Raw genomic sequence first — 12429 nt, forward strand, 5'->3', positions numbered from 1 at the left:
GACAGAGATGAAAGAAAACCCAGTTTACTAGTAAAATTAAAAATAGGTTAGGCATATGTAACCATTTGCAGCAAGTATTTGTTTGGAATATGGATCCTGGCATTTTTCCGTAAGTTTAATAGATAACAGGTACAAATAAGAGACTTAAATAATCAATGAAATGTTCTCCTTCACTATTTACAGCAGTCTCTGAATGCTGGAATGACTTTCATTCTGTAACTGTAGAAGTCACGTGGTTTTAAGGAGAAGAACTCATTGAACAAGGTTCACAGCGCATTTTCGTCTGGAAAGGAAGTTCCTTGAAAGTTGTAATGTTTTTTGGTTTAGAGCATGTGGTATTTGTACAATCTATTTTTGAGCGTTCCCCACTGGATACAAATGTCAGAAGGTCATGAAATGATCACAGCAGAGCAGAAAAGGAGAAAATCTGAGGGTGCAAGATCAGTTGAATAATGTGGGTGTGCAATGACTTCAAAACTTAACTCTTTTATACTGTTTTTTGGCAGTCTAGAAGCTTGCGGGCGGGCTTATCCTGGAGTAGTGTCTTCCTGATCGTTGTTCATGTACTGCATCTGCAACACATCCCAGTTTTTGACAGTAAATGTCAACAGTAATCAGTTGTTAAACCTGAAGGATGTAATTCGAAGTACACCACATAGGATGTACAACACTGTCTTTTGTGGATGCTTTTTGTTGCTGCTTCGTTTGGGCTCAACCTTTCCTTTCCTTTTCCTTATTTTAGCAGAAAGCCACCATTTCTTATCAGCATAATGATACAGGGCAGGAATGATTAGCGTTGTTCACAAGCAACTGATGACAGGTGAGCAAGGATGCACATATGGCCATCCATTTTTGTTTTTTGGTTTAGAGCATGTGGTATTTGTACAATCTATTTTTGAGCGTTCCCCACTGGATACAAATGTCAGGTCATGAAATGATCACAGCTCATCAAATTTGCCAGTTCTCAAGTACAATGGCATGGATCATTGTGAATTAATGCATTTAAATGATCACCATCAACCCCCAAAGGTGTCACTAATGGCAAAACACTTCTCCTTAGAATGACAAAACCTTATTCTTGCCAAGCTCTGTCCAATGGCATTAAACACAAATGGGGCACAAATGTTTCTGGCTGCCTCCACTGCTGTTATCCCTCTATAGAACCCAAACAGAAAAATATGTTAACAGTGCTCCTATTTCTCCACTTTGTATTCCACTTTCTACAGACCACAGTTCCACTCAGTATCTTCAAATGACAAAATGACAATATGGAAACTCAAATATATGGAAACTCAAATAGCAATAGTGAACTACAAATAAAAAATGACACAATTGATAAATAAACCCTCAGCAACTGGAATGCCAACATGCAAAATCGAAGTGCTATCAAGTTATCCACAAGCCTAATATTTAGGAAAAACTGAGATGATATCAGGCCATGAAAACAGTTTCTTAACAGTAGCTGAAACAACTGGGGGGAAAAGTGACCATTGAAATTAGATGCAGACAACTCAGTCAGGAAGTGTATACTCAACCACACATCAGTTTCATCAGATGAATGCAGTAGAAGTGGAGAAAACTTATTGCAACTCGTTACAGCCTTGATCTCCCTTTACTCAGGAAACTGTAGTGTCATTGTGTTAAAAGAATTACACTTACAAGAACTGAATCTTAGCTTAGCAATGAAAAACTGGGTCATAGTAATAAATGATACCTTGGGAGGAAAACTGGACACAGAATGGGAAAACAATACATATGAAGTCCCACAGGGTTCAGCATTTGATTTATACTTACCCACATAAATGTTGTGCTAAATCCATTGGAAGTGCCTGAAAAATCTGCAATGCTTGCCAATGAAAAGTACACTGATAACTGGCAAACACATTCATACTAGAAACAGCCAGGAGAATAATGGAACATGCTTGCAACTGGTTTACAGGCAACAGAACAAAAATTCAACCTTTATACTTACAAAAATGCACGTCATGCAATTCCAAACAAATCAAAATGATTTACAGATACGAGATATCAATGACAGACACTAGATGAGAATCCATGCGTTAAGTTCTTGGGCATTTGGATCAATAATAAGTTAAGGAGGCACCAGCATGAGAATGAGTTAACCAAAACGTTTATATCTCTCTGCCTTGCAATTAATGAATCTTCCTCCAGTGTCAACTTGTAGAAATGCTTCCTAGCATGCTTTCACTCAGTACTATCCTATAGGATAATCTTATATGGCATGGCTTCTATGAACAGATTAGTATTTATCTGATACAACCTTGTAGCTGGAATGTGATGTGATGTTGACAACTGGACACCTTGCATAAAGCTCTTCACTGACCTAGCGAATCTTGCACCTACATGTCGCGATGGAACTCCTTATTGGTTTTTACATTAAACAACATATAAATATTTTATTTATTTCCAGTTGGCTGTCCCAGAAGGTAATTCCGAAAACAAGTGAAAAATCCAAAAGAAGCCATCATAACTGCCTCTAGGTGAGTAATGCTGAGGGCATCAACTTGACAAGTTTACCAATTTGTTGACCCAATTTCAATTGAAATGTAAGCAGACACCAAGGAATTGTACACAGTATGTCTCATTTAGTGTGTGATCATTGATGTTTACTTCTTCCAGTAGCAGGTCATTTTTGATTGCTTTACATCTTATAAAATGAGTCTTCAAGGGATGACTTGAACTGGTAGCTGCAGCATTAATAAGGGTAACGTGCTGTGCATTATGGGACAGTGTTTTGGTAGTGATCATGATTTATTATTCAACTTATGTAATGTAATTAACAGTTTAATGAGATTAACACTGACTGAATCTGAAGAGTAGGGAATTCTTTAACAATGGAACAAAGTGGATGATATTAGAAAACACACAGATGGACCAAAAACAGAAGAGATGGAAAATGATCTGAAATATAATTTTTCATCTGTATGGTGTACCACTGCATTGGAACCTGCATGAAAGATCACTTCTGAACAGTAAGCTGCCCGAGGTATTGATCAGCTACAAGGGGCTGCAGACCTGACCATGAAATTTGCTTCATCTCAAAGTATGGTATCTTTTTTATTGGTAGAAGTTTGCATCCTCTACCAACAACTTTGGATTAACTATGATGCTACACAGCAAAAGCAGTGAGTTTCCTACACTGACATGCTTGCAAATGCATGGATCAAGTCTATCCCCTGGATGCTAAATGTGTTGAAAAGAATTTTCATATTTGTGATTAGTAAATGACGAATCTGATCCTAAACACAGCTGTTTATAACAAAATTATAGCCTTGTGAAACCTGATGACTTTAAAGATCCTGAGGAATTGCTTATACAGGTGTAACTTCTTTTAGCAAAATATGATAACCTTAATTTGTCTGAACATTTCAGAATTTTTTTTCAATAAATTAATTTTTTTTTCAACACCGTAACCTCTGCTCTGGCTAGAGATGGGGTGTGAACGTTATTCATTCGTTCATTCTTTGTTTTACACATCGCATTCCGTAAATGAAGATGTGGATGGATGTGGGATGAGCCAGGCTGCAAATCTGAAGGCAGAGGCTCCCACAAGAATTTACCTATATGAAGTATACAGACAACCAGCTGCTTGTGACTAGTGCTAATGTCACACTGCTAATTATGAGAACTGCTAATAGATTATTTTGTATGTATGTATATGTATATTTACTACTACGAAAAATATCTGTTGTTCCTGCTACATTAGACAGCTATTTATTTTCCTAGTATCTCCAAATACACCGATACTCTGCTATCCACCTAATGGGGTGTGGTGAAGGGTACCCCATAACCCTGCTGGTCATTTCCTTTCCCACTCCACTTGCAAATATGAGGGAAAAAGACTGTATATGTGCCTCCATATCAGCCCTGATTTCTCAAATTTTATCTTCATAGTCCGTATGTGCAATGTGTTGGAAACAACAAAATTGTTCAGCAGTCAGCTTTAAATGGCTGTTCTCTAAATTTTCTAAATAGTGTTCCTTGAAAGAACACCAATTTCCCTACGGGAATTCTCATTTGAGTTCCTAAAGCATCTCTGTAACACCTGTGTGTTGTTTGAACCAACCAGTAACAGATGTAGCAGCCTGCCACTGAATTGCTTCTCCAACAAAGTATTACTTTGCTATCTTGCTAGCTTGCTCTAGCTTCTCATGCAGTTACCTAATAAAATTCCCAATTCAACAATTAAAACAAAATCTTGCTAGCCATGTGCCAGTATATAAATTATCAGCCTTATTTTTCTTCACCATTATTGAGCCCTAGCAATTTATGCTTCCAAGACCATGAAGACTGCATTTCACTCCAGCTGACAGAGCTACGATGTTCACTGCACAACTGCATGTGCTACTCAGGATCACTGTTATGGTCACACATCCTACTCTTAGATTTGCTCAGGTGTCTACCACTATTTAATCTAAGTTACGTATTTTCAAAGTAACAAGTGAGGTACACGTCAGTGATTTCAGTGCCAACCACATGATATGGTTTTCCAGACCACACAACCAGCAACACACTGTTCTGCACACTCGCCTTGGGAGCAGTTTTCAATGCAGTGGACACTATCTCTGCACCTTTGGGCCTGGTGCCATGCAGGCATCTTGTGCGACCTGTGATCTCTTGTGCTGCATACCAAGGCCAGTATTGCCTTTTATATTTTCATGGTAAGTGCTCACCAACAACAATCCAGCCACTTTGACAACTACAGATACGCCCTAGGACATCCTACAGTTCGTTGTTTTAGCCGAACGTCTCTTTTGCACATCCCTGTCTACTTTGCATGGCATTCTTATTTCTGTAAAACCCTGCTTGTGGAACAACATCACTAGTTTGACTTACTGTCCTGTCTACTTGTGATCCCAATGCATCCCTTTCATTTGTTTAAAATGGCATAACATGAGTCTCTGTGAAATTTAGTCTTGGCCTGTTAGCTGTGAATCAGCTACATTCCTTTACATACTCTCTGAGCTGTCCCTAACATGATAGTTTGGTTCCTTGACCTGTACGCTTGTATAATCACCACACATTTCAGTGTCTGAAGAAGCCAACACTTCAGTGCATGAAGAATCCTTACAACAAGTTTGTTTAAGGACAATGCTATCAAGAGTGAGCCAGTACCTAACCTTCTCAAATTGTGAGTAGAATGTTTCCCAGTCTTTGTCTCATTTTATTCCTGTGACATGTTTATCACTGTGGGCATATCTTTCCATACACAAGGCCATAAAGCATATGTACAAAATTAGTATTTCTCTTTTTACATCTGCAAGGACTCGAAATGGTGAGGTCATACATGGCTTCACCTATGTACAATCATTCACCAAAAGCCATACACAGTTTTTTATTACTGAAAAATTTATTACTAATACAAAAGGTACCACAGAAGCTGCCACAAATTGGCCAAAGTATCTGGGCTGATCTACAACACACCAATTTTATCTCTCTTTTTCAAAACCCAAAAACATTTTAGGACAAACTCAAGAATAACTATGATACACAAAAAATAAGAATAGCCAATGTTCTTTTGAATTGTACTGATCACAAGTTATCGAAAGGAGGAATATTTTCAAATGACCTACACTTAAAATAAATGTGAATTTAGTGTATCCATCACACACAGCCATTATACAATATAGTTTATATGAACAAGGGCTACAGCAAACAGGATTATACCAGCCAATAGTCCTCTTTCACTTCTATTTAAAAGTGTCAGCATGTTACAGGTGATATGAAAGTCAAATGTAGGAGTACAAGAGTACTCTACAATTATGAACAGCAACAAGTTCTAGATAACTGAATCTGTGACAATTCCACTGCAATGCATCCTTTGCTCTACACAATTGACAAAGACTTGTTACTTGACTACATGCAATACATTAGATATGTAAATACTTACAATATTCTCAGTTACATCCATTTCCAAATTTAGCTCAGGATCCTCCTTGATAAAATCACTGGACCAAGATACTCCCAATGGATCTTTAATAGTCTGAAAGAAGAAAACAATCTGTGAATTACAGCTACTTGCTAACTTCTGTGTGTATGACACAGTTCTCAATATTCCTTTCTCATGTATATCATCCAACTTTGCAGATATTCATATCGATTGGCAAGAGTGAGTATCAGAATGCATCCACATCAGTTCTAATGTCTCTGATTTTGGTTGGTTGGAGAAGGGACCAAACTATGCGGTCATCAGTCCCTCCAACCTGAGATTAACTAAAACCAATAAAATCCCACATTAAAAGAGGGAATTACAACATCCATAAAATGATAAGCTATTGACAGGGAAGGAAGGGAAAGGGCAGAAGACGACGTGAGGGAAAGAAAGTGACTAATTACAGGGGCATGAAGGAAGGAGCACAGGATACGAGAGATGCTCAGGACATAGCAGACGCCATGAGGAAAGGAGTGGGAAGGTAGAGGGCCGCGGTGAACCACCAAGCCCAGTTGAAGCCAATCCAGTTGGGACGAAGGGGGGAGCATGAAAGCCTGCCATCCCCTCCACTCACCAATAAGGTGGAAGGCCCCTCCCTTAAATAAAGCGATAAAAACCCCCATCACGAATAAAACTTAAAATGAGATCCGTCGCTGAGGCATCGTCAGCCAACACCAGGGGCAGTGATTCTGGAAAGCTAAAAGTCTGTCGTAGGGTGGCTAAGTTGGGGCAGTCCAACAAGATGTCAGCCACAGTCAACATCGTTCCACAAAGACAGAGAGGGGGGTCCTCACCGTGAGTCAGAAAAGTATGGCCAATGCGGAGCCGACAGAGGACAACTGAAGCCTTATGAGAGGCCCGTAAGGAGGACAACCATGGAGTTGCAGAAGCCTTAATTGCCCTGAGCTTGTTCGGCGAAGAAAGAGTGCTCCATTCCACATCCCAAAGACCCAAAACCTGACAACGTAATGCCGAGTGAAGGTCTATTTCTGGAATGCTAACAGCAAGAGAGACCCTGGTAGTAGCTAACTCATCCAGTCGATCAGCAAGTTCATTGCCTGGAATCCCAACATGGCCTCGGGTCCAAATGAAAGCCACTGAGCATCCACGTTGAAAGAGGAGAGAAAGGAAGTCCTGGATAGCAATGACCAATGGGTGAACAGGTGGTGAGGGAAGCAGTGGCCAATAGCGTGCAAACCGCTCAATGAGTCGCTACAGATAGTGAAGGATAGTCCTGAGCAGGAGCATATATGGTCTAGTGTGCGCAAGATGGCTACTAATTCTGCAGTAAAAACACTACAGCCATCTGGCAAGGAGTGAAGTTCCATGCATTGAGCATAGATGTAAGCAAAACCAGTGCAGCTGGCGACCATGGAGGCACCAGTATAGATCACTTCTGAACCCTGAAAGGAACTGAGGAGACAGAACTGGTGGCGAAGAGCCATTGGAGGGACAGAATCCTTTGAATCTATTGAGAGATGAAGACAGAGTTGCGGCCGAGAGACGCAGCATGGAGGGGTATGTGCGTGAGCGGAGAAGACAGGTGGTAAAGGCAAGTGCTGAAGCTCAGAAAAGAGCGACTGAATGCAGACAGTCATGGTAAGCCCACATTGTGACCATCGCTGTGGCAGGGTGGTGATCATGTCTAGATAAAGGAGACCATAATTAGGGTGCTTTGGGGTGCAGTGAATGTGGAGTGCATAAGATATCACCTGTTGCTGGCACAAAACTCACAGTGGCGAAATCCCCGCCTCTGCGAGAAGGCCAAGTATGGGGCTAGTCTGGAAGGCACCAGTCGCAAGTCGGACCCAACAGTGGTGGACGGGGTCTAGGATCTGCAGTGTCTAAGGCGATGCAGAAACATAGACAGGATTTCAATAGTCCAAACGAGACTGGACCAATGCTTGATAAAATCGCAAGAGAACAGAGCGGTCTGCACTCCAGGTGGTATTGCACAGACACCTAAGAACATTGAGATGGGACCAGCATGTCCTCTTCAGCTGGCAAAGGTGAGGGAGCCATGTCAATCGGGCATCGAAGATCAGACCCAAGAAGCGATGGGTGTCCATCACCCCGAGGGGCTGGCCATCAAGGAACAGTTCCGGATGGGGATGGACTATACAGTGACGGCAGAAATGCATGACAAGTCTTGGGTGCCGAAAACTGAAAGCCATGGGAGAGAGCCTATGAGTGGGCCCGACAGATTGCTCCTGAAGATGGCATTCTGCAGTGCCCATTATAGAGGTGGTGAGGTAGATACAAAAACCGTCAGCATACAAAGAGGAGGACACTGTTGCCCCTACAGCTGTAACTAGACCATTAATGGCGATGAGAAAGAGAGGGACACTCAGCATGGAACCCTGTGGAACACCATTTTCTTGCCGATGGGGAGAGCTGAAGGAGGAGCCAACCTGGACCCGAAAAGAGCGATAAGAAAGAGAATTATGGATAATAACGGGCAGAGCACCACGAAGGCCCCATTCGTGAAGAGTGGTGAGGATGTGGTGGCACCAGGTGGTGTCACAGCCCTTATTCAGATCAAAGAGACTGCAAGGCGGTGTTGCCAATGGGCAAAAGCTAACCGGATAGCAGACTCTAGGTGCACCAAGTTATCCACCATAGAGCGGCCACAGTGAAAACCACTTACAGTCGATGACAAAAGGACGCAGGATTCAAGGATCCAAAACAGCCACTGACCATGCGTTCAAGGAGTTTGCAGAGGGTGTTAGTAAGGCTAATTGAACGGTAACTATCCAACTGAAGACATGGCTTCCCTGGCTTCAACACCGGAAAACAATACTATCCTGCCACAGGGCAGGAAATACTCCCTCACGCCACAGATGGTTGAAGAGGGTCAATGTATGACGGTGGCAGCCACTGATAAGTGTTGGAGCATTTGGTTATGTATCTGATCTGGTCCAGGAGCTGTGTCAGGACAAAGGGCGATGGCACTGGCAAATTCCCACTCACTAAATGGGGCATTATATGGTTCTGAGCAGCAAGTAACAAAAGACAAAGGCAGTCTTTCGGAACGCTTTTTCAGGAGAAGGAACATGGGCGGATACTGAGCTGACACCGAAGCTTGAGCAAAGTACTGACCGAAATTTTCAGCCACAAAGTACGGATTGGTAACGACAACACCATGTACAGAAGTTCTCGCAACCTTAGTGGGAGGACAGTGGCCAAAAATTCGCTGGAGTTTCGCCCAGACTTGTGAAGAGGGGGTGTGGAGTCCTATGGCAGCTACATATCGTTCCCAGAAAATCAGTTTCCGAAATTTGATTAGGTAGCAACGTTTAAAGACCAGAAGAAGAGCAGTAGAAGGGTGCCGCTTGAAGTGTTAAAGAGCACGCTGGTGGTTTTTTATGGCTGCAGCAATTTCCAGATTCCACCAAGGGACCATCTTCTGGCGGGGGGAACCTGAAGAAGGGATTGCTGAAACAGCTGCTGAAAGGATGGAGGCAGTCAAAGTCTGAGTAGATTTATCAACACTGTCATGTGGCAATACAGGGGGGATGGGAGCAGAGGAGAAGGCACCCCAGTCAGCCTTAGATAGTCCCCACCTGGGAGGGTGACAGAGCGAGACACTGAAGGAAGGTCAAAACAATAGGGTAATGGTCGCTGTCACACAAGTCATCATGGACTCCTCACTCAATGGAGGGAAGAAGGCTGGTACTGCAGTTGGAGAGGTCAATGGTTGAGAAAGTGCTATGCGTCACACTAAAGTGTGTAGGAGCAACTGTGTTTAGTAAACAGAGCTCAAGCCCTGCCAGAACAGCTTCAACTGTTCTGCCCAGGGCAGTAGTCGTATGACTACCACAAAGAGGGTTGTGGGCATTAAAGTCGCCTAATAAAAGGAAGGGAGAAGGGGGGTTGTTGAAGGGTGGTGAGGGTATGGGATGTGGGCGGCCTGTCAGTTGGGAGGCAAAGATTACAGATTGTGATTGGAGTGGCCAGATGAATCCTGACAACAATGGCTTCCAGTGTGGTATGGAGGGGAACCCATTTACTAACAATGTCATTCCAGACCAAGGTGCAAACACCAATACAGGCCCGCAAAGGGACAATTCAGTCCGACAAAGTGTGGAACCCACAAAGGGTCGGTGAGTAGGAATTGACAAAATGGGTCTTCTGGAGTGCAATACAAACGGCAGAGTAGAAGAGGTGATGCAAGTATCCATTACAATTCCACTGGAGGATTCTCAAGCCGGAGTCCAAAGTGGAAGTGATTGTACCGGAGTTAGTCACGTCACTGAGTCACTATCCATCACTTATAACAATGGGGTAATATCCATATAGGTGGGGTCAGACTCTGTTGGTATGGGACACTGTAAGAGGGAAAGGCCGCACCTCAGAGGGTACCAGAGGGGTGCCAGGAAGAGGAGTCCCAGAAGGGAGCTCCAGTACCAGCAGTTGCCAAAGGAGGGGAGCACTTCTCCGGCAGGGGACGGGGATTAGCACCTGAAGAGGTGGGTTAGGTACTGAGGGGGAGGGGGAGTGTGAGAGGGGGGAGGAGCATGAGGAGGAGGAGGAGGAGGAGGTGCATGAGGAGGAGGAGGTGCATGAGGAGGAGAAGGAGGAGGAGGTGCATGAGGAGGAGGAGGAGGAGGAGGTGCATGAGGAGGAGGAGGAGGAGGAGGTGCATGAGGAGGAGGAGGAGGAGGAGGAGGTGCATGAGGAGGAGGAGGAGGAGGAGGAGGTGCATGAGGAGGAGGAGGAGGTGCATGAGGAGGTGCATGAGGAGGAGGAGGAGGAGGAGGAGGAGGAGGAGGTGCATGAGGAGGAGGAGGAGGAGGAGGAGGTGCATGAGGAGGAGGAGGAGGAGGAGGAGGAGGAGGAGGAGGAGGAGGAGGTGCATGAGGAGGAGGAGGAGGAGGAGGAGGAGGAGGAGGAGGAGGAGGAGGAGGAGGTGCATGAGGAGGAGGCGCATGAGGAGGAGGTGCATGAGGAGGAGGAGGAGGAGGAGGTGCATGAGGAGGAGGAGGAGGAGGAGGAGGAGGAGGAGGAGGTGCATGAGGAGGAGGAGGAGGTGCATGAGGAGGAGGAGGAGGTGCATGAGGAGGAGGAGGAGGTGCATGAGGAGGAGGAGGAGGTGCATGAGGAGGAGGAGGAGGTGCATGAGGAGGAGGAGGAGGAGGAGGTGCATGAGGAGGAGGAGGAGGAGGAGGTGCATGAGGAGGAGGAGGAGGAGGAGGTGCATGAGGAGGAGGAGGAGGAGGAGGAGGAGCATGAGGAGGAGGAGCATGAGGAGGAGGAGCATGAGGAGGAGGAGCATGAGGAGGAGGAGCATGAGGAGGAGGAGCATGAGGAGGAGGAGCATGAGGAGGAGGAGCATGAGGAGGAGGAGCATGAGGAGGAGGAGCATGAGGAGGAGGAGGAGCATGAGGAGGAGGAGGAGCATGAGGAGGAGGAGGAGCATGAGGAGGAGGAGGAGCATGAGGAGGAGGAGGAGGAGGAGGAGGAGCAGGCTGGAAAGAAGAGGGGGGAATGGCCATAATTGAAGCAAAAGTAGATGTCATAGACATGGGATGGAGCCGGTCATATTTTTGACGAGCTCAGTGTAGGTGAACCACTCTAAGGTTTTGTACTCTTGAATCCTCCTTTGTTTCACAAACACCGGGCATGTAGGCGAGCATGGAGAATGCTGTCCATTACAATTTGCACACATTGGCGAGGGAGCATGGAGGGGGTGGCCACAGTCACCACAGTCACCACAGGGAAGGGATCGGTGGTGCAGCAGGAAGACGTGTCCAAACCTTAAGCATTTAAAACATCGGTGGTGAAATATAAGGTTTGACATCACACCGATACACCATTACCTTGACCTCCTCCGGGAGGCCAACCCTCTTTAAGGCCAGGATAAAGGCACCCATAGTGATGCGATTGGAGGGGCCACGCTGCACACAGCGGATAAAACGAACCCCTCGCTGCTCAAGATTAGCACAGAGCTCCTTGTCAGTTTGCAGCAGAACAACTCTGTGGAAAATAATGCCCTGTACTGAGTTCAAAGACTGATGGGGAGTGACGGAGACTCGGACGTCAGCCAGATGGTCACAAGTGTGCAGGGCATCACTTTGGGCAGCAGAAGATGTCTTGATGAACAAAGCACCATACCAGACCGCATTTTACTCATCGATTGCCATACTCATCTTCAATCGTCTCCATGAAAAACAAAGGCTTGGACGTGGAAAACTACATCCATCCTGGTACAAACCAGGTACTGAGGGAAAGGTTTCAACCCAAGCCAGTGAGCTTGCTCCTACTCCCAGGGAGGGGAAGGCCGAAGGATCAGAGGAATGAGTGTCACGTCTGCTACCACTCAGAGATGGCCACAGAATAGTCAGAATGGTGAAGCTTTTGTCACTTCATGTGCAAGGCGTCCACCCTAGTACCACCCACCCTGATCAGGGGCTCACCCCATGGGCGCCACCCAACCACAGTAAGGGCCGCCTGTCACAGCAGTCATTGACCAAAGT

At 45.0% G+C, this 12429-nt stretch overlaps 1 protein-coding gene across 2 annotated transcripts in view; it reads right to left on the reverse strand.

Annotated features, from left to right (window-relative positions):
* LOC126213095 (zinc finger protein 492-like) overlaps positions 1-12429 on the reverse strand; it is a 147588-nt gene that overhangs the window by 110499 nt on the left and 24660 nt on the right. For both annotated transcript variants that reach the window (XM_049940700.1, XM_049940699.1), the window contains exon 3: positions 5912-6004. In XM_049940700.1, coding sequence (XP_049796657.1) covers positions 5912-6004 — 93 coding nt within the window. The remainder of the gene's footprint in view (positions 1-5911; positions 6005-12429) is intronic.

The sequence above is a fragment of the Schistocerca nitens genome, chromosome 11 (genome assembly GCF_023898315.1).
Source record: "Schistocerca nitens isolate TAMUIC-IGC-003100 chromosome 11, iqSchNite1.1, whole genome shotgun sequence".
NCBI lineage: Eukaryota > Metazoa > Arthropoda > Insecta > Orthoptera > Acrididae > Schistocerca > Schistocerca nitens.